The 24269-nt window shown below is 43.7% G+C and overlaps 3 protein-coding genes across 3 annotated transcripts; all 3 read right to left on the bottom strand.

Moving 5' to 3' along the window:
* Positions 1–1267: 1267 nt before the first annotated feature.
* Positions 1268–2206, bottom strand: LOC136653973 (olfactory receptor 4Q3-like). Its single transcript, XM_066630833.1, has one exon. The coding sequence runs from the start codon at positions 2204–2206 to the stop codon at positions 1268–1270; it is 939 nt and encodes a 312-aa protein (XP_066486930.1).
* Positions 2207–10907: 8701 nt separating this feature from the next.
* Positions 10908–11846, bottom strand: LOC136653972 (olfactory receptor 4Q3-like). The gene has a single exon (XM_066630832.1). It carries the CDS (start codon positions 11844–11846, stop codon positions 10908–10910), a length of 939 nt encoding a protein of 312 aa, XP_066486929.1.
* A 9749-nt stretch (positions 11847–21595) lies between these two features.
* On the bottom strand, positions 21596–22534 carry LOC136653970 (olfactory receptor 4Q3-like). The gene has a single exon (XM_066630831.1). The coding sequence runs from the start codon at positions 22532–22534 to the stop codon at positions 21596–21598; it is 939 nt and encodes a 312-aa protein (XP_066486928.1).
* Between the last annotated feature and the right edge of the window lie 1735 nt (positions 22535–24269).

Raw genomic sequence — 24269 nt, 5'->3', positions numbered from 1 at the left:
TGGAGGCATGTCCTTCTTATGCCCAGATCCTATAGTGGGCCCAAATTAATGCTTTGGTGTAGGAGGGTCTGGGTCAAGGGTGTGTCACAGAAACAATTCTCTATTTTTCTCCATTGAAGCCTCCCTCCAACACATCTGAGCGAAAATCAAATGTTCAGAACACGGCAGCTCAATCCCAGCCCCAAAATTCCAGAACCTGCCAGAAATGAGCAGGTAACTCCTGCTGATTGTTTAAGGTGCAGCTGTGATGAGGTTCATGTTGAAAGTGGAAGGAGGACACGCCTTGCAGGATCGAATCACACATCCCCTAGTTCAGCACTCAATTTCCAATAGTGGTCAGCAAGGAAAATGTATATATATAAATGTATATATATATAATGTATATAATTATGTATAAAATTTTTCAGCAGAAACTTAAGCTCACAAAGCTGTTTACAAAGCAAAGTGGTTTACCCACTTTTTAGAATGATAAGCTGTCGGAAGACACCAGAAGTGATGTCATTATCCTGGAAGTGATGTCATGGCTGGAAGTGGCATCATCATACAGGAAGAAATTTTAACACCCACATGCAATAAAATAAAATCATATAAAGTAAATTAAAAGTTTACAATAAGCATAAGTTTAAAAATTTATTTAAAATAAAGAACCCGTCCAACCTCCCAAGCCATTGCTGATCTGTTGTTTTTTTTTAAAGTCCCCAAACATTCCAAAGGTTGCAATCCTATCCACACTTAATCAGGATTAAGCCCCATTGACAATCACTGTTAAAACCATATATAGTAACCTGTTAAATGTACAGATCTGTAACATTTTCCCGAAAGCAGTCACATACCAGGGTACGATCAGGTCTACTGTATTAAAAATGAAATACACATTGAAATGAATGGGGAGTCATATGAAATTGGCATGGAACTCGCCTAGTGGGTCCCGACTCACAGTTTGAGAAATGGTGCCTTAGACTTTACACATAAAAACCATTTGATTATTAGTTTACAAGTTATGATTAGGAGATTGATTAATAACTTCTCTAGGGAATTCTGGTACTGATGGAATGCAAGACAAGCAAAAGTATTGCAATCTCAGATATCATCCACTTTGATGCCAAACACACAAGAAAGTTTGGAAACAGGGCAATCCAAGAAATACCACCAGATATGTGCACATTCAAGTTGCTCTGAGAAAGCAGGTGGTTGGAAACCCTTTGGACAGTGTTTCTTGGGGCTCCTATGCACAAAAATTGATTGGGCAGGAAAGGAAAATATAGATCTACTCCCATTGAGGCAGCAGGAAATGTTTACATTTGCTTTTCAACTTCCCCATGGCTCCCTTCATCTCTTGGTTCCTCAGGGTATAGATGAGGGGATTGAGGGCAGGGGTGACCACCATGTAGAACACAGCGGCCATCTTGTCCACCTGGTTGTTGGAGGAGGGCTTCATATACACAAAAACAATGGGCCCATAGAAGAGGAAGACGACCATCAGGTGGGAGCCACAGGTGGAGAGACCCTTCCTACCACCCTTCCCAAAACGGCCACACAGTGTGACCAGGATGGTGACATATGAAACTAGCAGGGTCAGGAAGCAGGGTGTAATAATCACACTGTCGCTGAACACCAAGAGTATCTCACTAACATGGACATCTGAACAGGACAGCTTCATTACCTGTGTGATGTCACAGAAGAAATTGTCCAGCACATTCGATGTACAGAATGGTAGCTTAGTAGTGACCACTGTCTGGAAAATGCCATGGATGATGCCTCCTGTCCAGGAAAGTATGAGAAGGCTGGAGCAGCGCTGCCGGTCCATGATGGTTGCGTACCTCAACGGGTGGCAGATGGCCACATAGCGATCATAGGCCATGACAGTCAGGAGGAACATTTCTACTGCTGCAAAGAGGTGGAAGGTAAGTATCTGGGTCATGCAGCCTGCATAAGAAATGGTACCACCACCATTCAGTAGATCAGTCAGTAATTTTGGGGCAGCCACAGAGCCCAAAGATACGTCAAGGAGAGACAGATTGGCAAGGAAGAAATACATGGGGCAGTGAAAGAGCTTGGCGTCAGTCCACACAGTCACCATGATGAGCAAGTTGCCCAAAAGGACAATGGTGTAGCAGGTCAGGACCAGAATTAAAAGGAAGAGTAGAGCACTGCGGGAGCCAGAGAAATCCAGGAAGACAAACTCGGTAACTATGGATCCATTCATCTTGATGGCTGGTTCTGTTGGGAGAAAAAATATGGATACTTTTTATCACACCCATCCCTACTTATCTCATCCAGCAAAATATATTATCCTCCTGGAACTATTAACAGAATTAAAACGCTTGTGTTCTTGGGCCCAATTCTATCCTCTGCCGACCTGTGCGGTTCCTTAATGCCCCAGGAGCTTAGCACCATGGACAGTTTGTGTTCTTGTGGCCCAATCCTATTCTTGGTTGATCTGTATGGTTAAGCAGTGTCTACACGTCCTGTGCTGTATGTCATGGGCCTGCTAAGGACCATAGCACCATGGAGAGATAAGTAGAAAGACTCATCCACACCGTGTTCTCGAATTGGCCTACTTGGATCACAGAGTGAGACTGGAGAACAAGGCACCGGAGGCAAGAAAGTGGGCATAGGATATTGGAAGCTGATATCTACTCCCAGCCTTCCCAAAACAAGCCCCTGGCTTGGCCAGATGAGTTGGCTGTTCCAGCCTGTGTGATGTCACTGATGCTGCAATACCAGCTGCCAAGCCTTTTGAATTCTAATATGAATGGGATGCTGTTTTCCTAAAAGGAACTCCAGGTTCCTGTCTCATGTTTCTACAGAGAAAGACAAGTGTCATATCAACATTCAGGAATCTGTTCTGTCACTCATCAATCTTTTCATAAAAAGCTTTGCAGGCCAGGCAAATTAATGATGCTTGCATCTCCTTAGACAATTTCCAAAATTGGGGACTTTGCTGTGGCTAGATGTAAGGTGTCTGGTGGAGTCAATGTGTCATTGGTCAGAAGAATTTAGTAGCCATTCTCTCCTGCTGCTGGAGAGTATGATGGAGTTGTGTTTGTTGTGATCCCTGTGGGCATTGCAAGCACCACATCAAGGTTTTGAGAACTAGGATTCATGCAATGCATATGTTTCAGGCTTCTGAATTTTGAATTAGTAGTAGTAGTAGTAGTAGTAGTAGTAGTAGTAGTAGTAGTAGTAGTAGTAACTTCCTTGTCATTGTGCTACAGCACAACAAAATTTATGCACCTTTGAGATACAAGCATAAATATATACTACAGTTCCAACAATCACACTCTACGCGCTCACCCACACATTCTGTACAACATGCATCATAATATAAAAACAGTATAACAGACCATAATGCCCAGGAGCATGATAACAACTATATCGCCTTATTCAACGTAATTATGGCTGTGGGATAAAAACTGTTCAGGAATCGTGTGGTGCTGCTCTAATAGTTCTGTATTGTCTACCCGAAGGCAACAGTTCAAAGAACTTATGAGCCGGATGGAAGGGGTCTCTCAGAATACTATGTGACTTCTGCAGACAGCGAGATATTTGGATGTCCTCCAAAGCTGGTAGATGAGGGTTGATGATGTTCTGCGCGATCTTAATAATTCTCTACTAGCCTTTTTGTCCCCTGCAGAGCAATTTCTGTGCCACACCAAGATATCATAGGTTAGGACACTCTCAGTGGTGCAACGATAGTAAGACACAAGCAGCTGCTGTGACAAATTTAACCTCCCAAGCTTCCTCAGAGAATATAACTGCTTTTGTGCCTTTTTTTATCAACATGCTGGTGTTAATAGTCCATGAGAGGTCCTCTGTGATGTACCCAATGTATGTGCCTATTTGGGAAATGTGCACAATTTTGACACACATGAAGCTAATTCCGTCAGATATTGGGCTCCAAAGCAAATGTGAAGGAATAGCCAAAGTGTAGCACAGAGATTGGAGAGGCATGAGTTGAAACCTTGATTCGGCCTTGATGATCACCAGGTGACCTTGGCCAGTCACTGCGTCTCAATTCAAGCTACCTCCCTGGACTATGGTGATCATAAAAGAGGGAACATGTGGGCTGCCTTGAGCTCCTTGGGAAGAAGGATGGGATATAAGTGAAATGACATGACACACGTACCACTGGTCTGATCTGGATACTAGGTAGCTTCATGTGTTCCACAAAGATTTCCACCTCCAATTGTCACTGCAGTCCTGAGGGTAGATGAAAATATGAATTGAGGTAGTGTTGCCTCTAGAGTCAGTTTAAACCAGGGTGGGTGCATCCCTCTTAAACTACTTTTGATTTCAGTAAGAGAGTCTGACTCTGTTTAGTAAGTGTCTGTCCAGTAGCATAGCCAGAGGAGGGGTTGAGCTGTAAGTCCAGCTCTGATACTCGGCATGTAAGCTGCACCTCCCCCTGGCTCTTGCTGCCATTCCAAGGAGCGAAATTAATGCAGAGGAGTCTCGTCTGTGTTGCTTTCAACCCTGGACAGGCTCCGAGAATGAGGAGTAGGGGCAGCTCACATGGCAAGTTTCGGAGCCATGTGATATTTACAGCTCCACCCCCCCCCCCTTGGTTTCTTTCTGTCTACACGGGCCTAGGAGATTGAAACAGAAATTGTTTTTTATCAAGATATATTTCATTAAAAGACTTTGCTAATGTGTATTTTGGGACTATTGAAATGCAATTGGTAAATGCTGGAAGAAAATTCAACTTAAATAATTTTCTTATTTAAATAAGTTTAAATAATTTTTGTTCATGGTTATATTTTATAGGCCCCTAGTGTGTTTTAATAAGTTTTACCAAGCGATCCTACAGGTGTTCTCTGTTCAACTAAATTCACTTACCTTCTCAATAAAATAATTTCTTCTTTACTAATCACACCCCCTATCTGTCAAAGGTGTGGGGAGGGGCACATTTGATTTCTCTGTATTTAATTTGAACCCTGCAGTAAAGAGCACAGTCACATGGAAGGTTGTGAAAGAATGGTCAAATGACCTGGCTGACAAAGTAGGGAGAAAGTACTGATTGATTGAAAAAAAGAAGTACTTTCCACAAACAAACTATGGTACAAATTATTTTTATATTATGCCTCGAAACTGGAACAGTTCAGTGAATTTATGGTTAAAATGGGCACTACAAAAAGAAGATTATAGTATATTCCTGTGGGTATTTAAATTTGTTTATGGAATAAGGAACATTGATTTTCTCTAAATATGTATGTACACAAAATCTGTTCTTTTATAAATGAGATAGCATACTGCTCAGTAACGAGGAATGAAATTAATACCTTGTATGTCTCTGTATCCTGAAAGTAACAAGCTGCCTGAAGGGGTTGTTATAGTAGATGGTGGATTTCACTTTGTGCAGAGATTCGCACTGTCTTCCGAATTATCAGTAAAAGGCCATCTGGAGCAAGTAACCTCCCAGAAACCAGCACTGCTTCGTTTCAAGGCAATCCTGCATCCGCCAAATACTGTGATCTTTCAAGAAGGTTCAGAATGTACAGAAAATTGAGACGCAGGAAATCCAGATAAGCAAAAGGAAGGAGATGTAAATGGAAGGTGACCTGATCCAGGGCAACACTCTGATGAAAATGAGAGAACTTTTGAAGGAAAATGAATTTCTCCACGAAGCTATGCAAGTGGAGAGACTGAGTAAAAATATTCATCTCTTCTCCTCAGTATCTTTCACTTCTTCTGGAACTGAAGAGGGCAAGGTTCTTCAAATTTTCCTGGAAATAATCGTCCTGCAATCTGAGGTCCTTGGATTTCATCTGTATTCAAAGCCTGCTGTCATTTTCAAAAGTCGATGAAGACGTCAGCATCCTGGACGGTGCCGACTACCTTCAGTCCCGATTGGATTAATTATAAGTGGAAATGATTTTGAAGTTCTTGTAAACAACAGAACTTTAGAGGACCTGCATGCTTTTTCCAAGTGCTTTTTTCCCTCGGAAGAAAAGCTTACATCAGCAGAAGTTGATGTACTTCATTAAAAAAAAAAAATGCATCCCAGCCATCCTCACTTTTGCAAACATGGTTCCCTTCCCCTTTATCTTTACAAGAGTTCTGTAAAGCAGATCAGGCTGAGAGATAGCAACTGACCCAGGATCATCCCACATAGCAATTAATGGCCCAGCTAACGGGATGTGTGGGTTGCTGCAGTGCGTAGCACGTGGGCTGACTACTTCCTGGACCAGGAAATAAATGTTTTCACTTATAATCTCCATCAGCCTGAAGAAAACACAGGTCATGGTTCAGGATGTGAACTCACCTCCCTGCATTACAATCTCTGCGCATGAACTGGAGGTTGTCCATGACTTTGTGTACCTTGGCTCAACGATCTCCAACATTCTTTCTCTCGATACCGAGCTAAACAAATGCATCGGTAAAGCAGCTACCACGTTTTCCAGACTCACAAAGAGAGTCTGGTCCAACAAATGTCACGCCTATTTTTAAAAAGGGAAAGAGGGGGGACCCGGGAAACTATAGGCTGGTCAGCCTAACATCCATACCGGGTAAGATGGTGGAATGCCTCATCAAAGATAGGATCTCAAAACACATAGATGAACAGGCCTTGCTGAGGGAGAGTCAGCATGGCTTCTGTAAGGGTAAGTCTTGCCTCACAAACCTTATAGAATTCTTTGAGAAGGTCAATAGGCATGTGGATTTGGGAGAACCCGTGGACATTATATATCTGGACTTTCAGAAGGCGTTTGACATGGTCCCTCACCAAAGGCTACTGAAAAAACTCCACAGTCAGGGAATTAGAGGACAGGTCCTCTCATGGATTGGAGGCCAGGAAGCAGAGAGTGGGTGTCAATGGGCAATTTTCACAATGGAGAGAGGTGAAAAGCAGTGTGCCCCAAGGATCTGTCCTGGGACCGGTGCTTTTCAACCTCTTCATAAATGACATGGAGACAGGGTTGAGCAGTGAAGTGGCTAAGTTTGCAGACGACACCAAACTTTTCCAAGTGGTGAAGACCAGAAGTGATTGTGAGGAGCTCCAGAAGGATCTCTCCAGACTGGCAGAATGGGCAGCAAAATGGCAGATGTGCTTCAATGTCAGTAAGTGTAAAGTCATGCACATTGGGGCAAAAAATCAAAACTTTAGATATAGGCTGATGGGTTCTGAGCTGTCTGTGACAGATCAGGAGAGAGATCTTGGGGTGGTGGTGGACAGGTTGATGAAAGTGTCGACCCAATGTGCGGCGGCAGTGAAGAAGGCCAATTCTATGCTTGGGATCATTAGGAAGGGTATTGAGAACAAAACAACTAACATTGTAATGCCATTGTACAAATCGATGGTAAGGCCACACCTGGAGTATTGTGTCCAGTTCTGGTCGCCGCATCTCAAAAAAGACATAGTGGAAATAGAAAAGGTGCAAAAGAGAGCGACTAAGATGATTACGGGGCTGGGGCACCTTCCTTATGAGGAAAGGCTACGGCGTTTGGGCCTTTTGAGCCTAGAAAAGAGACGCCTGAGGGGGGACATGATTGAGACATACAAAATTATGCAGGGGATGGACAGAGTGGATAGGGAGATGCTCTTTACACTCTCACATAATACCAGAACCAGGGGACATCCACTAAAATTGAGTGTTGGGTGGGTTAGGACAGACAAAAGAAAATATTTCTTTACTCAGCGTGTGGTCGGTCTGTGGAACTCCTTGCTACAGGATGTGGTGCTGGCGTCTAGCCTAGACGCCTTTAAAAGGGGATTGGACAAGTTTCTGGAAGAAAAATCCATTATGGGGTACAAGCCCTGAAGGGTAAGCGCAACCTCCTGATTTTAGAAATGGGTTATGTCAGAATGCCAGATGCAAGGGAGGGCACCAGGATGCGGTCTCTTGTTATCTGGGGTGCTCCCTGGGGCATTGGGTGGGCCGCTGTGAGATACAGGAAGCTAGACTAGATGGGCCTATGGCCTGATCCAGTGGGGCTGTTCTTATGTTCTTATGTAACAAGAAGCTGACGGAACATACCAAGATCCAGGTCTACAGAGCTTGCATCCTGAGTACACTTCTGTACTACAGTGAGTCATGGACTCTTCACTCACAACAGGAGAGGAAACTGATCGCTTTCCACATGCGCTGCCTCTGACGCATCCTCGGCATCACCTGGCAAGACAAAGTTCCAAACAACACAGTCCTGGAACGAGCTGGAATCCTTAGCATGTATGCACTGCTGAAACAGCGATGCCTGCGTTGGCTTGGTCATGTCGTGAGAATGGATGATGGCTGGATCCCAAAGGATCTCCTCTATGGAGAACTCGTGCAAGGAAAGCGCCCTACAGGTAGACCACAGCTGCGATACAAGGACATCTGCAAGAGGGATCTGAAAGCCTTAGGAGTGTACCTCAACAGGTGGGAAACCCTGGCCTCTGAGTGGCCCGCTTGGAGGCAGGCTGTGCAGCATGGCCTTTCCCAGTTTGAAGAGACACTTTGCCAACAGTCTGAGGCTAAGAGGCAAAGAAGGAAGGCCCATAGCCAGGGAGACAGAGCAGGGAGAGACTGCACTTGCACCTGGTGTGGAAGGGATTGTCACTCCTGAATTGGCCTTTTCAGCCACACTAGATGCTGTTCCAGAACCACCATTCAGAGCGCGATACCATAGTCTTTCGAGACTGAAGGTTGCCAACTATCATCTCCATCACTCCATGTTCCTCTGTGGGCCTACTCATATAATGCAGCTCTTTCATGTTGCCTTTTGGTGCTTACTGGCTGCTGTACCATTGGCAACACTCCATAGACCACCAAGGGGCTGGTGCCAATGGCGGCCAGTGCGATACTCTGGCGCAGGCGTCTCCAAACCTTTCAGTATGAGGGTTGCATCATGTAACTGACACAGTGTCAAGGGCCAGAAAATAAATAAATAGCAAATATATGGAGGACCAAAGTGCTGAATGCAATAAGTGGTTGGGGGTGGAAGGAGGAGGGGAGCAGAGGGCAAAATTGATAAGCACAGGAAATGGGGGGAATTGATTTTGAAAAAGCATCACACAACCTACAATGCAAATCTCAAACTTTCTGCCCCGTTTGAAGTTTAATGAACATTATATTTATAATATATTATATTCCAGATCTCTCAGAATCCAAACAGTAAATATCTCATTAAGCCCCTAGAGGTGCTGAATGGAATGCAATGGAATGAATAACTTCTTTCCATTACATTGCATTATATTCAGCACCTCTAGTGGCTGAATGTGGTATAAACTTGGTGTGGGCCTTCAGCTTTGCATGCTATTTAAGGGATTTGCATTTCTCTGGCAGAGCATGTGTGACTGCTCTACTTGTGGTATTATAGTATACATAATTATATTAATAATAATAATAATACATATTAGCCTATGTTATTAATATTAGCTTATATCTGTATTACCTTATATCTGTACATCTGGTTCAGGATGGCCTGATGCCCACCTTTGTCCATTAGGATCCAACTGTTCTGGGAGATTATCCAATAACAATGAGCTAAATCTGGCTGGCCACAGTTAGAGAGATGATTCTACAAGAGGTCAAGTTACAGAGACTAAACTGTAAGGAAGCACGTTACATGAGACTCTAGGATGTGTTTATTGCTTACATGGCACAGACATGAAAGTGGGCAACAACTTATAAATGTAGATGATGATAAGGAATGATATGTATCTCCCAAGAAGCCCCAGCTTCAACTTCAACTCATCAATGTGAGTCTTCAAGAACAAACTTTCTGGTTTATGGAACTCAAGACTTTTTAGACAACTGTCTCCCTTCATCTGAATGGCCTACTTCCGCTATTCAGTTTCCTTATCCTGAGTCAGACCAGTGGTCTACCTAACCCACTGTTACCAATAATTAAATAGCAGACAATTATAGCATTAGACTGGGACAAGAAAGAATCAGGTTGAAATCCTAATCAGTCTTGGACAGCCCAATCCTACCTGAATCCCCTTGTGATACAGCTGTGCCAATGGAGCATGTGCTGCATCCCACAGGGGAATTTCACAAAGGTAACATCTGTACTCTTGCCCCAGGATAAGCCTACAACACCCCACTATATAGCTGGTGAAAGTCCAAGTGCACCCGGTAAGGGGGTGATTGGCTGCCGCCAATTCATCCCCTTCCCAGCCTCAATAAGCCCTCTGCCCTGCTCCAATCTCTGCCCCTTTCCTCATCCCCATCTCCACCCAATTCACCCACCCTCTGCCTCCCACCTGCCCCACACTAACTTACTGGTGCCAGGGCTTCTCCTCTCTCCACTGGCACTGTGGCAGTGGCCAGGCCATGCATGTTGGTGGCACGGCACTTTACGCTGCCAGGACTTTATGCTGCCAGGATTCTCGTTCTAGTAGTCCCTGTCAGAATTGGGCTGTTACACTGGACCAGTCACAAACATGCCATGCATTCGAATCTGAAATGAAGGGTGGCGAAAATGACATTAATATATTTAAAAATCACTGCTGTAATAGTAGACGCAAAAAAAAGTCTACTAAAAAAAAACAACGTGGATACTCACGTCCATCTTTAAAAAGTTATTAAAAGTGTTCCTTAGCACTGCTTTCCTCAGTGGCTGCAGGGGTGGAGGGCAGTCTCTGGTATGTGCACTGTAGTCCACAATCCCCTGTCTTAAGTCCGCAAGCCCCCTGCCTGATTAATTACGATTACTACATTGCTATTGTCAATAACTTCTCTTGAGATTTCTGGTACGGACAGAATGCAAGAGAAGCCAAAGTACTGCAATCTCAGGCATCATCAGTTCTAATGTTGTCAAACTCACAAGAAAGTCTGCAAGCTGGGCAACCCAAGAAATAATGCCACACATGTGCGCATTCATGTTGCTCGGAGACTGCAGGTGGTTGGAGGAGCTCTTGGCAGTGGTTCTTCAGCCTCTTATGCATAACAATTGATTTGGCAGGAAAATGAAGTCTCATAAATCTACTCCTGTTGAAACAGCATGAAATGTTTACATTTGTTTTTCAGCCTTCCCATGGCTCCCTTCACTTCTTGGTTCCTCAAGGTATAGATGAGGGGATTGAGGGCAGGTGTCACCACTGTGTAAAACACACCAGCCATCTTGTCCACCTGGTTATTTGAGGCAGGCTTAAAGTACACAAAACCAATGGGTCCATAGAAGAGGAAGACAACCATCAGGTGGGAGCCACAGGTGGACAGAGCCTTACCACCACCTTTCCCAAAACGGGTGCAGAGGGTGACTAGGATGACGACGTAGGAAAGCAGCAAGGTCAGAAAGCATGGAAAAGTTACCAGCGTGTCGCTGATTAACAAGAGCAACTCACTAATGTAGATATCTGAACATGACAGCTTCATTACCTGTGTGATGTCACAGAAAAAATTGTCCAGCACATTCGGGCCACAGAGTGGTAGCTTAGCAGTGACCACAGTCTGGAAAACACCATGAATGAGGCCTCCTGTCCAGGAAAGTATGAGAAGGCTCAAGCAGCGTTGCTGGTCCATGATGGTTGCATACTTCAGTGGCTGGCAGATGGCCACGTAACGATCATAGGCCATGACAGAGAGGAGCAACATTTCTACTGCCGCAAAGAGGTGGAAGGTAAGTATCTGAGCCATGCAGCCTGCATAGGAAATGGTACCACCACCATTCAGTACATCGGTCAATAGTTTTGGGGCAGCCACAGAACCCAGAGATATGTCAAGAAGAGAAAGATTGGCAAGGAAGAAATACATGGGGCTCTGAAAGAGCTTGGCATCAGTCCACACTGTCACCATGATTAGTAAGTTGCCCAAAACGACAATGGTGTAGCAGGTCACAACCAGAGTGAAAAGGAAGCCTAGAGCACTGCGGGAGCCAGAGAAGTCCAGGAAAACAAACTCTGAAACTGTGGATCCATTCATCTTGATGGCTGGTTGAAAGATGTGTTGGTTGAAAGATGGCTGGTTGAAAGACAGGGAGAAAAAAAAAATGTGTAAACTGTTGACCCTTCCAGCCCTGCTTATCTCACCCAACACACTTCCTGGAACTATTTACCTTCTGGAACAATTGACAGAATTGAGAAGCTCAATTTCTTGCAGTTTGTTCCTATCCTTGGCCAACCTGTGGGAAGAAGGAGTGGAGTGATAAGCGAGAAGACTTTTGGCCTTACCTACTCAGCCAAGCCATGGTCCCAAATTGGCCTACTTGGATCTCAGAGAGAGAGAGAGAGAGAGAGAGAGAGAGAGAGAGAGAGAGAGAGAGAGAGAGCAGGGGACATTTTTCAAGTCCAGGAAGGGTGCATAGCATGAGATACTGGAAACTGATATCATCTCCAGCACATTGTCAACATGCCCCTGGCCTGGCCTGTTCTCCCACCCGATTCTCTACTAGAGCACCTTTCCACCAACTTATATGCACTGTCAGTGCATGGCTAGAAGTGCCAGTTGATCTGCTGGCTGCTCCAGCCTGCATACTGCTACAGTATCAACTTCTACACCTTTCAAATTATGGTAGGTTGTTACAGTAGCATAGCTAGAGGGGGTGCAAAACACTAAGTTTTGCAGGATGCCTCACCTTGGTGTGCATGCAACCCCATCCCCTTCAGATCCATTCTGGGCCGCTAGAGCAAAACAGAGGCATCACCTCCATTTTTCGGTAGCAGCCTGGAATGACTCCAAAGGGGAAGTGAGATGGGGCACTCACACACCATGGTGAGGTGCCCTGCAAAATTTAGTACTTTGCACCCCCTCTTTTTATCTAGGCCCCAGTCTCATGTTCCTATATACAAAGAAAAGTTTCAGATCAATACTCAACACTCTGTATTCTTTCTGAAGAACCAGTTTTTAAAATGCTTCGCAAACCAGACACAGGTGTAGCCAAAGTGTTTTGCAGAGATTGGAGAGACGTGATTTCAAGCCTTGATTCAGCCATGAGATCACAGAGTGACTTTGGCTAGTCACTCTGTCTCAATTCAGTCTAGCTCTTAGGATTGTTATGAGGATGAAAGGGGGAACATGTGTGCTGCCCTGAGCCTCTTGAAGGAAGGATGGGATATAAATGAAATGATGTGACATGCTCATACACTGTTCTGATCTGGATGTTAGGTAGTTTCATGTATTCCACAAGGATGTCCACTTTTGTTTGTTACTGGCATTCTGAAAGTAGATGAAAATATGGATTGAGAAAGAGAGAGTGTCCTCTCTAGGAACAATTTAAACCAGGGAGGGTGCATCTCTTTTAAACTACTTCTGATTTCAGTATAAGAGATTCTGACTCGGTTCAGTAAGGTTCTGTTCAATATCTGAAGCAATTATTTGATTTCTATACAATAAGAATTTTAAACTCCAGTGCTTACTTATTAAAAAAAAACTTGCTTTTTTTACATTTGTTTTTTGCATAAGTATTCATGGTTACATTTTATAGACCAGTGTTTCTCAACCAGTGGTACGGGTACCACCAGTGATACTTGAGATGGTACTTGCGGGACACCTGGACACCTGCATCCCAGCAGTGAGATCAGGAACATGACATAACAAACAGTAGTAGGAAGCTTGGCTCATTGGATAGAGCTCCAAAGCATGCTTTTCCACTCTCAAAAAAGCCCTCCCATCCACCCTGAGCCTCCTACTGGTGTTTATCACATTGCATCTGGCCTCCCAACTCAGGAATAACTGGCGATGATGTCGTAGTTGCTTCTGGTGGTACTTTTAATAGGTGAACCATGTGAAATGGTATGGCAGAGGACAGACCTTGAAAAACAGTTATAGACGCTTGTTGCATTTCCCTTTTTTTAACCAAGCTATTGTACAAGTGTCCACTTGTACAAATAAATTCAGCTAACTTCTTAATAAACTAATTTCTTCATTATAATTCACAGCTCCAAAAGGGGAGGAAAACTTTTGCTTTTCTCTTTATTTAATTTGTACAATACAGATTAGAGCACAGCCACATGATTGCTTGTGAAAGAACATCCCTTTTTTTTGTCAAAAGAGAGGACTGACCGAGTAGGAAGAAACAGTGATGGCTAGAGAAAAACATAGACTTTACACAAATGTACAAATTATATTTGAAATATGGCTCAAAACTGGAACAGTTCAAATAATTTATGGTTAAATGAGCACAGGAGATAAAAGATTGTTATATTCCTGTGTGTATTTGATATTGTTTATGAAATAAGCAACATAGATTTTTTTCTAAATATGAATTTGCAGGAAATCTGTCCCATGGTGAATGAGATTGCACATTGCTCAGTAATGAGAAATAAAATTAATACCTGTTATATACCTTTAACTTGAAAGCGACCAGCTGCCTGAGGAGAACCTTATCATATATGGTAGATTACACCTCGAGCAACGATTCTCACAGTCTTTGCAATACGCAATGAAAGGGGATCTGGAACAAGTACCCTCCCCGCGACTTGCATTGCTTCATTGCAAGGCAAACCTGCATCCACGAAATATTGTGCTCTTTCAAGAAGGTTCAGAATTTACAGAAAAGCAAAATGCAAGAGATCCAGGTGAGCAAGAGGAAGACGATGCAAATGGAAGGTGGCCTGGTCCAGCACAACACTCTGATGAAAATGAGTGAACTGAGGATAAAAACGAGCTTCTTCATAAAGCTATGCAAGTGGAGAAACTGGGTAAAAAAACTCATCTCTCCTTCCCTGTATCTTTCACTTCATCTGGAATTTAGGAGGGCGCAAGTCTTCAGGTTCCTCTTGGAATAATCTTCCTGCAATCCCAGGTCTTTGGATTTCACCCTCTATATTCAAAGCCACTTGATGAAGACATCAGCCTCCTGCATGTTGTTGACTGTCCTCTGGTCCCAAATGGGTTATTATAAATGAAAATGATTTTGTTCTTGAAAACAACAGAACTGTAGAGGGCCTGTATACTTTTTTTCCAATTGCTTTTTCCCTTTGGAAGAAAAGGTTACATCAGCAGAAGTTGATGCTGTTTATTTAATTTATACCCCAGCCACTCTCACATTTGCAAACATGGTTCCCTTCCCCTTTTATGCTGAAAGGGAAAAAAAAAAAATTGTTTAAGGGCCTGATCCTATTGGGCTCTAGTGCCAGCCCTGAGTTCTAACGCTGATGCTGGGTGTCACAAACATGCCATAAGGCACGTTCATGAATCCGCAGATAAATGGCATGAGTGGGGAGGACTTCATACCCCTGCCATGCTGCAGAGGAAGCCCTAGCTGCTTGCGGTGAGAAAGTAAGCACTGGGCAGTACAGGGGAGTGGGGAGGGTGAGGGGAGGCATTGCTAGGTGCGGGAGGGTGGGAGAGGGTGTAATGGGGAAGGACTGACCTGGAAGGGAGTCCTGGGGGGCCTCTTCTTCTGTATCTTATCCCCTCTGTTGGGCTTGGAAGCCCGACATGGGGCTTCTTGAGTCTGCCCAGCAATCTATCTGGCACAGACTTGGGTAGCCGCACTGCAGGGGCTGGGGCTCTACTAGGGGTAAGGGAATGGATGTCCCCTTCCCCTGAGCAGACCTTCGGCAGCTTCCCAGGCTCTGTAGGATACAGCAGCAGACATTTTGGCGTCGCTGTAGCCTGCAGTGTCAGGAAGTACAGAATTTGGCTGCCTGTCATAATCACATGTCTACAGTCAATTTTCTGCCCAGAAAATTAAAGGTTTAATTTTTTTTTCACGTGATTTTAGTAACAAATTGAATTTGCTGTTTAAAAGTTCATTTTTATACTTTATACAGGCACTCTGCTCTATTTCTTAACTGTATACCTATATATGATACAATCATACAGGCTTGTCTGTCCCTCTACACTCAGTTTCATGAAAATAAGTTCCTAGGTACCTTCTTTACTCTTCATTAACAACCCTCCCCCCATGAATTTCCCTTTGTTTAATTTGTAACCTGAAATTTTGTACAACCGGTTAATATGGGATTGTAATGGAAAAATTACATTGTAATGAAATTAATTGTAATGAAAAAATGAAATACGAAGAGGTATTGATGGCTAGAAAAAAAATCATAGTCTTTCAAATATATACAAATTATTATTAAAATATTCCTCTGGACATGAACACGTAAATATTTTTTTTTTTAATTGGGTAACAGAGACTGACAATAAGATTTCTCGAACCATTTCTGAGAATTTATAGAGATTTATCTTAAAGGTGAATTTACAACAAAAGTGCTTTGTGGTAGTACAAGATGTTACACTACTCAATAATTAGAAATAAAATCAATGACTGCAATATGCGGTATGTTGGAAATGAAAAATTCCCCAAAGAGGAATTTTGCATATATGATGGAGTGGTTGTCATATATTATGGAGTTTACCATAGAGAGATTGGAAGGTCATTGAAATAACCAGGCTACAGTCCTTGTTAATGTTGCCATGAGGGATTGATCTTATATGTAGCCATCTGTGTGTCAAAATATTTTGCTGTTAAACTTCTGATTTAAAAATTTTGTAGATATGCAAGGGTACACATAATAAAATAAATTACTTTCCTCCATAACTCAAACATATTTAACTAAAAAAAACAGCAATTTAATATTCTATCTAGTCCATTGCTATGGAGTTTAGGCTGTCCATGGTTTATAATTTTTTTTTATTTTACTGATTTCAGTCACTCTATCACCTCAAGGACTTTCTTTAAAAATTGAAAGTCGCTTGGAGTCTTGCAAATTGAAAAGCAACTCCTGCCAGGGATGTGCGGGGTGGGGCAGAAGATGAGGCAGATCTGGCAGACTTACGAAACACTCACAATGCAAGCACTCTAGCCACTGTTCAGAGTACGTGGGTTGCATTTGTGCATTCACCATACTGCACGCCCCTGACTCCTATGTGCAATAAATGATCACTACACCAATAAGAGCAGCACTGGTCAGTTTTGCCCAAAATATATACATGATGATGTATGAATTTAGGCTTTGAAACCACCAAAGAAACAAAAAGAACTGATTCAAGAGTCTATAAAGTCTCAGAAATAAGTCATAGGAATACGCTTGTTGCAGTTCACACTCTAAAAGGAGCTGGGGTTAGTACCTTTAATCTCAGTGATCAAGACTTCATTGCAAGGCAGTCCTGCAGCCTCCAACCCTTGTGATCTTTGAAGAAGGCTCAGAAGGGATGCAGAAAGAAATTCAGCTGACCAGAAGGAGGAGAAACTTGGAGGTGGACGGTGGTGTAGGAGAGGATGATACTCTTAAGTAATGAGAGAACTGAAATTGAAAATAAGATTCTTCCAGCAACTCTGCAAATAGAGAGTTGGAGTGAGTATACACCCTCCCAGCATGTTTTTCTTCATCTGGAGATGAAGAGGACACAGTCCTTCAACCTGCCCTGGATATAATCCTCCTTTCACCTGTGGACCATGATGAAAGCCTGTGCTGTTCCTTGAAGACGTCAACATCCTGGGCAGTGCCACCTGCTGTTCAGTCCCAAATGGGTTAATTACAAAGGAAAAAGTTTGGAAGTTTTTGTAAACAACCAGGTCAGTGTGCTTTTTCCAAGTATGTTTCCTCCTTAGAAGAAGGGTCTGTTGGCAACCTTCAGTCTCGAAAGACTATGGTATCGCGCTCTGAAAGGTGGTTCTGGAACAGTGTCTAGTGTGGCTGAAAAGGCCGATTTGGGAGTGACAATCCCTTCCACACTGGGAGCAAGTGCAGTCTGTCCCTGGTCTGTCTCCCTGGCTATGGGCCTTCCTTCTTTGCCTCTTAGCCTCAGACTGTTGGCCAAGTGTCTCTTCAAACTGGGAAAGGCCATGCTGCATAGCCTGCCTCCAAGCGGGCCGCTCAGAGGCCAGGGTTTCCCACTTGTTGAGGTCCATTCCTAAGGCCTTCAGATCCCTCTTGCAGATGTCCTTGTATTGCAGCTGTGGTCTACCTGTAGGGCGCTTTCCTTGCACGAGTTCTCCATAGAGGAGATCCTTTGGGATCCAGCCATCATCCATTCTCACAACATGACCGAGCCAACACAGGTGTCTACATCCACAAAAATACTTTTATGTATTTGTACTCCACCCGTGTATCAGGAGGCAAACATGGTTCCCTTCCTCATTTATCCTTCAGCAACCCTGTAAAGTAGATTCAGCTGAGAAATACCAGCTGGCTCAGAATTCATCCAATGGAGCCATAACATCTCTCAGGCTTGTCCAGTAATGGCTCCATCCTATCAGTCCTTCCACTGATAGAACTCATGGAAGCCCTAGGCCACTGGTGCTACAGCCACAATGATTGTCCACTGGAACGAATGACTGCCAACCCTGAGTGTGCACCAATGTAGTGCTCAGCCCCCAATGGAGCCAGTAGGTCAGTGGGGGGGGGATTCCATGGAAGGATTGGGAAAGATATTGAGGCTGGCTGAGTGCATTCTGAGAGTGGGGCCATAGCATTCAGCAGAGCCCACACCAGTGCTACGGCATGCTGTGGGCTGGCCAAGGGTAGGATTGAGCCATAATATAGCCAAAGCACCACCTTTCTCCTTCAGTTTTCACTGGACAAATTTTGCAGTAAACACATGTAGTTGCACCAGTGATCTAGATGACGTGTTCAGGACCCTAACAGCCTAATCCTAATTTCCACCATGCTATAGAGTGCAGGTATGGATGCACACTGCATGATAAGGGGGGGGGGGCAATTGGACAACCAGGAGAAGGTAAACAAAAACATTTTTACTTGCCCCCTAGTAAGCTGCCCAATCACCTATGGGCCCCCTTGAATCTGCATCATCCATTTTGCTGGCATAAATCCAATGAAAGCTGGGGGAGTTCCAAGGCAATAGGATCTAGTTCAAATAACTGCAACCAGGATCTACCCCTCCATCTCCCAAGATGCCCCCTGCCTTCCCTGACCTGAAACTCCCCCTGCTTTCCCCATCCATGAAACTACCTCAACACTGGCTTACCGGAGTTAGCACAGCCCAGGCTCTGTGGTGTAGAGCATGCAAAGCTGTCAATGCTTTGTGTTGGCAAGTCCTAATGGCCCAGCAGCAGGACAATGTTTGTGTCATTGCTGGGCCTTTTACAATAGCAGGACATGTCCCACTGTCTAAAAGGCAAATAGGATTGTTTCAGTAGTTAAGTACAGCAAGGGACAAAGGGACACTACTAAGAGTTCCTGGGCGATGGTAGGCCAAAGTTGATGACAATAAGCTCACCTTGAAGTAAAATCACATGGGTTGCATTGAACAATATTGTTTGTACTGGAAGGAGGAGTGGAATTTTTGGTGCCTTTATAGAGTCAGATTTTGGAAACATTCTGAGATGAGCAAGATCATCCAAGATCTTCTAGCACCAGAGGTTTGAAGCTGAGGGTGACCACCAGCCCTTCTTGGGTGACGCATCAGCAGATGCAAGGACCTGCCACCATTGCCACTGCACTTTACTCTTGCTCCTTCTCCACCACTTTCTGGATTTGAACAGATAAACTGAGCAACAGTGGCAGTGAAGGAGAGGAGAAGACTACAATGTCTCCCAGGAGATGCTCTTTGATGTATCTCTTTTCCCAGCTTCTACTTGGCGCCATCCAAAGTGCTCAGCCTTAGACAGCTGCTTGACACATGTCAATATATTCACTTGCCTTTACCAAACTTGTGCTTCATTTCCATAGAACCAAACAATATTATAAATGAGAAGATGCTTCCTCTATAACTGAATTTAGACTTCTGTCCTTCCCTATCCCTGGAACTTGTGCTAGGCCACAGTATCGCTAATGGACAGAAACACTGTCCATCACAGTTTCTGCATTGAAGCCTCCTTCTAATCTAAAACATCTGAGCTAAGAATGGATGTCCACAGCATGCCAGCCATATCCTAGCTAGAAACAGGCAGGTGGCTTCTGCCATTTCCTCAAGGTAGAGCTTTGACCAGGTTCAAGTTGGAACTGGAAGGAGAACGCACTTTACCGGATCAAATAAAAATCCACCCATCCAGCTCATTTTCCACTAGTGGTCAACTGGGAAATCCTTCCGGACAGCTGACAAGTGAAGCGCTACTAGAGCATAACAACCACCCCTTCCCTTGTTTTCCTAGTACTCTGAGGAATCCTGAATTGGGAGAGTGTTCTTCTGTCCAAGCAGTGATAAATGGTAGACCTGACCTGCATCAACGATGCATCTTCACATAACTTTTGAGCAAAAAAGGAGACTCACAAAATGGTCCACGGAGCAAAAATAAATAGATAAATGTCCCCCAGTCCCCAAAGGGCTCAAAACTTTAACATATGCAGAAGGAATACCAATGAATTGCAACTAGAAGAGAAAATGTGCTGGGATAGTTTGTCTCTTCTTGCCACATATAAGAGATACACTACCTGAACCTGGGCCTCTTTGCTCAGCTATTATGGAGCAAAAAAGCATATAGTTCTCCATTTTTAGGATCTTCATACAAAGTCCAATACTGAGGATTTTATTCTTCTTTGATTTCTAACAGTATGAATAGGGCAGCATTCATTATTTCTCCAGTGGGGACATGCCCTAGACCTCTTACATTTCTTACATGAAATCCATTTCTACATTAGGACACACTAGCCCACATATTCACAACAATTCCATTCCACTAGATTCTATTACTCACCCCATCAAGTGGATGAGTGCATAATAGATCCTATGCTGATGCATTCTGAGGTGACAATGGAAGAGCAAGACACCTGGAAGTGGGTCTTCATAGATTTATTTCCCCACTGATTTGGTATCCACTGATTTTTTTTTTTTTTAATCCACTTGTGACAGTGCCTAGCCAGATTTTTGGGATTTTGTACATGAGCAGAGTTATTTAAGCCTGTTCTGAGCATGTATAGAGTGCTTGGCCAAAGTAGGCCCTGTACTTAGCTGCTTGGGTCAACAAGGTATTTTAGAAGATGCCACTTGAATGCCTCTTTGTGTCTGTGTTAAAGAGGAAGTGGTGTTGCAGACACAAGCTTTAACCGCAAGAAGTTGTTCTGTAGAACTTTTGCAGTTAAAAAGAAAACAGGAAACTGCTGGCTAACCGCAACAGACAGGTGGCTAGAAGAGAAAAGAGACTTTTGCAAGTGTGCTATTAGCCAATGCAGGGAGGAAGAGATGGGATTTTTTGCAGCTAGAAAAATTTCACATATTAAAAGAGCCATATTTAGTAAGAACATGCTAAGCAGAATTTGAGTAAGGGGCTGTGTAGGCAGGGACAAAGCCCCATGTGATATGCTGTTTCACACCAAGAATGTATCCAAGGCTTTGCAATTTGCATTTTTCCAATCAGAAGTCCAGCCAATGCTTTGGAAGTTTAATAGAAGTTTGTTTGTATATTAACTCACACCTTGAAAAAATCGGGGTCACAGACTTTGGAAGCTATTCCTCTGTGACCAGCAGCCGGCTGAGAATAAAAGCTTGCTTTCCTTGAACCCTCCTTGGTGTCCGCTTCCATCCTTGGTGGGCCACTGTGAGATACAGGAAGCTGGACTAGATGGGCCTATGGCCTGATCCAGTGGGGCTGTTCTTATGTTCTTATTCTTGTGTGAACCTGCAACACACTGAGTGTTCCTGAATGGATTCCATGCTTTCTTGATTTGTAACAGTGTGAGGAATGGTAGGGCAAGATTCATTCCACATGCAGTGCCCTAGATCTTCCAGTATACATAAAATCAATTTCTACCGTGGAGCTTATTAGGTCTCATATTATTAGTACAACAACTGATTTGGCAGGAAAAGGAAGTTCCACATATCTACACCTGTTGATGTAGCAGGAAATGTTTACATTTGTTCTGCAACTTCCCCATGGCTTCCTGCATCTCTTTGTTCCTCAGACTGTAAATGAGAGGATTGAGGGCAGGGGTGACCACCATGTAGAAGATGCTGGCCATCTTGTCCACCTTTGAAGTGGTGGAGAGTTTCATATACACAAATAAAAGAGGACCATAGAAGAGGAAGACGACCATCAGGTGGGAGCCACAGGTGGAGAGTCCCTTCCTGCCACCCTTCCCAAAACGGCCACAGAGGGTGGCCAAGATGGTGGCATATGAAACAAGCAAGGTCAGAAGGTTAGGTAGAATTATCAAACCACCACTGAAAACATAGAGGATCTCACTGACATAGATGTCTGAACAGGCCAGGTTTTTTAACTGTGTGATGTCACAGAAGAAATTGTCCAGGACATTTGGTCCACAGAATGGTAGCTGGACTGTGACCACTGTCTGGAAGATGCCATGAATGAGGCCTCCTACCCAGCAAAGTATGAGAAGACTGATGCAGCGTTGCCAGTCCATGATGGTTGTGTACCTCAGTGGGTTGCAGATGGCTACATAACGATCATAAGCCATGGTACTGAGGATGGAAACTTCTACACCTGCAAAAAAGTGGAAGGTAAATATCTGGACCATACAGCCGTCATATGAAATTGTACAGCCGCTAATCAGTAGATCAGTCAGTAGTTTTGGGGCCGCCACCGACCCCAAAGATATGTCAAGGAGGGACAGATTGGCAAGGAAGAAATACATAGGGCATTGAAAGAGTTTGGGCTCAGTCCACACAGTCACCATGATCAGCAAGTTGCCCACAAGGACAATGGTGTAGCAGGTCAAGACCAGAAGTAAAACTAACAACTGAGCAGACTGCGAGTCAGAAAAGCCCAGTAAGACAAACTCTGTAACGGTGGATCCATTCATCTTGATGGCTGGCTCTGGTGGGAGAAACAAATGTGATACTATTAACCATGAAGATCCTGCTCATCTCCCTTAACATTCTGAATCCCCCCCCCCCACACACACACACACACTATGAATAGAACCGAAACCTTCTTGCTCTCATTTTTCTGGAAGGAACTGGTTGTTCCTGTCTCTGTACTGCGTATAAAAACAATTTTGCCCAATATACAGGGTTCTTTGCTCTCTCCAAATAATCTGTTTGTAAAGTGCTGTGCAGTTTAGTCAGATTAAACAGATTAAGGGCCCAATCCTATCCAACTTTCCAGCTCCAGTGTAGCCACAGTGCAGCCCCATGGTAAGGAAACAAATGTTCCCATTCCTTGAGAAGGCCCCAGTGACTGTCCCTCCACCATAGGATGCAGTGCACACCCCACTGGGACAACTGCACCACCACTGGAAAATTGGTTAGGATTGGGCTCTGAGTTCCCTACATCCACTCTTAACCATTGCACTGAACAAGACTTCAAGTAGCAGGGCTGGACAGTTCTGGGCTACAGCACCATTGTGAAGGTGTGGCCAGAGTGTTGTACTGTGATTGGGGAGACAGAAGTTCAAATCTTTATCCCTTTTTCAGCCATGGAGATTGCTGGGTGACCATGGCCAGTCTCTCTCTCTCTCTCTCTCTCTCTCTCTCTCTCTCTCTCTCACAGGTCATTTTCAAACATTGGTGTGACACAAAAATTCCCCATGTGTGCCATGGGAATTTGGGAGAGTGTCATTTATTAGTAGGGCCATTGGGGGATGTGTCAACTGTCAAAAAACTGATGAGGCAGCAGTGGCATATCTAATGATTGTGTAGCCCAGTGCCAAGCTCATAATGATGCCCCAGATGCAATGTCACAACCGAAAGCGATGTCACACCTGGACTTTTTAAAAAGTGAAAACTGGGGGAAAACAAAATAAAATTTAATTAAGTAAATTTAAAGTGTGCCCCTTATTGGTTAAAGACACTGTGCTGGACTGAAGAGGGATAGTTTTTCTCCCCCTGCTAAATATAAGAGGAGCACCACTTGAAATAGTGCCTCTTTTTTCCAGTTAGCAGGGTAACTGTATTATGATACATGGAAATGAGAGCAAACTAAACACCTTTTTAGTTGCATGCTGTATCATAATAACATGTCATTGGCTCTCAGAACAGTCAGCCTCACAGATAGGTTTTGAGTTAGAAAATCCAGTTTCTGTTCCACAAGGCAGTTGTGTTTTCATTTTCTGGTTAATTACTCATAACTTTAGTACAGATATTCCAGTGTGGCGTGTTTCATTGCAATCTGCATTAAATTACCTTTCCAAAGATATATTACATGATGGTATTATTCATACATATCAATTTTTTTCCACAATTTTGGGCACTAGTGTCAAGTTAAACTTGTTGCCCTGTGCAACTGCTACCCGCTGCACCCCGTTAGCTATGCCACTGGTGTGCCTTGACCATTCTAGTGCTTTGCCAGTGTGCCATGAGATGAAAAAGGTTGAAAATCTCTACTCCTGTCTAACCTACTTAAATCACTGCTATGAGGATCAAGGGAGGAGATGTGTGTTGCCCTGAACACCTTGGTGGAATGATGGAATACGAATGAAACAGTATCACATACCCTTATTCTGAACAGTGTGTAAAGCAGCTTCATGTGTTTCACAAAGATTCCCATCTCTTCTTGTTCCTGGAAAATAGATAAAAATACAGATTGAGACAGTGTCC

This window comes from Tiliqua scincoides, chromosome 5, assembly GCF_035046505.1.
Source record: "Tiliqua scincoides isolate rTilSci1 chromosome 5, rTilSci1.hap2, whole genome shotgun sequence".
Taxonomy (NCBI): Eukaryota; Metazoa; Chordata; class Lepidosauria; order Squamata; family Scincidae; genus Tiliqua; species Tiliqua scincoides.
Note: the sequence above shows the minus strand (reverse complement) of the source record. Positions and strands in the feature narration are given on the sequence as shown.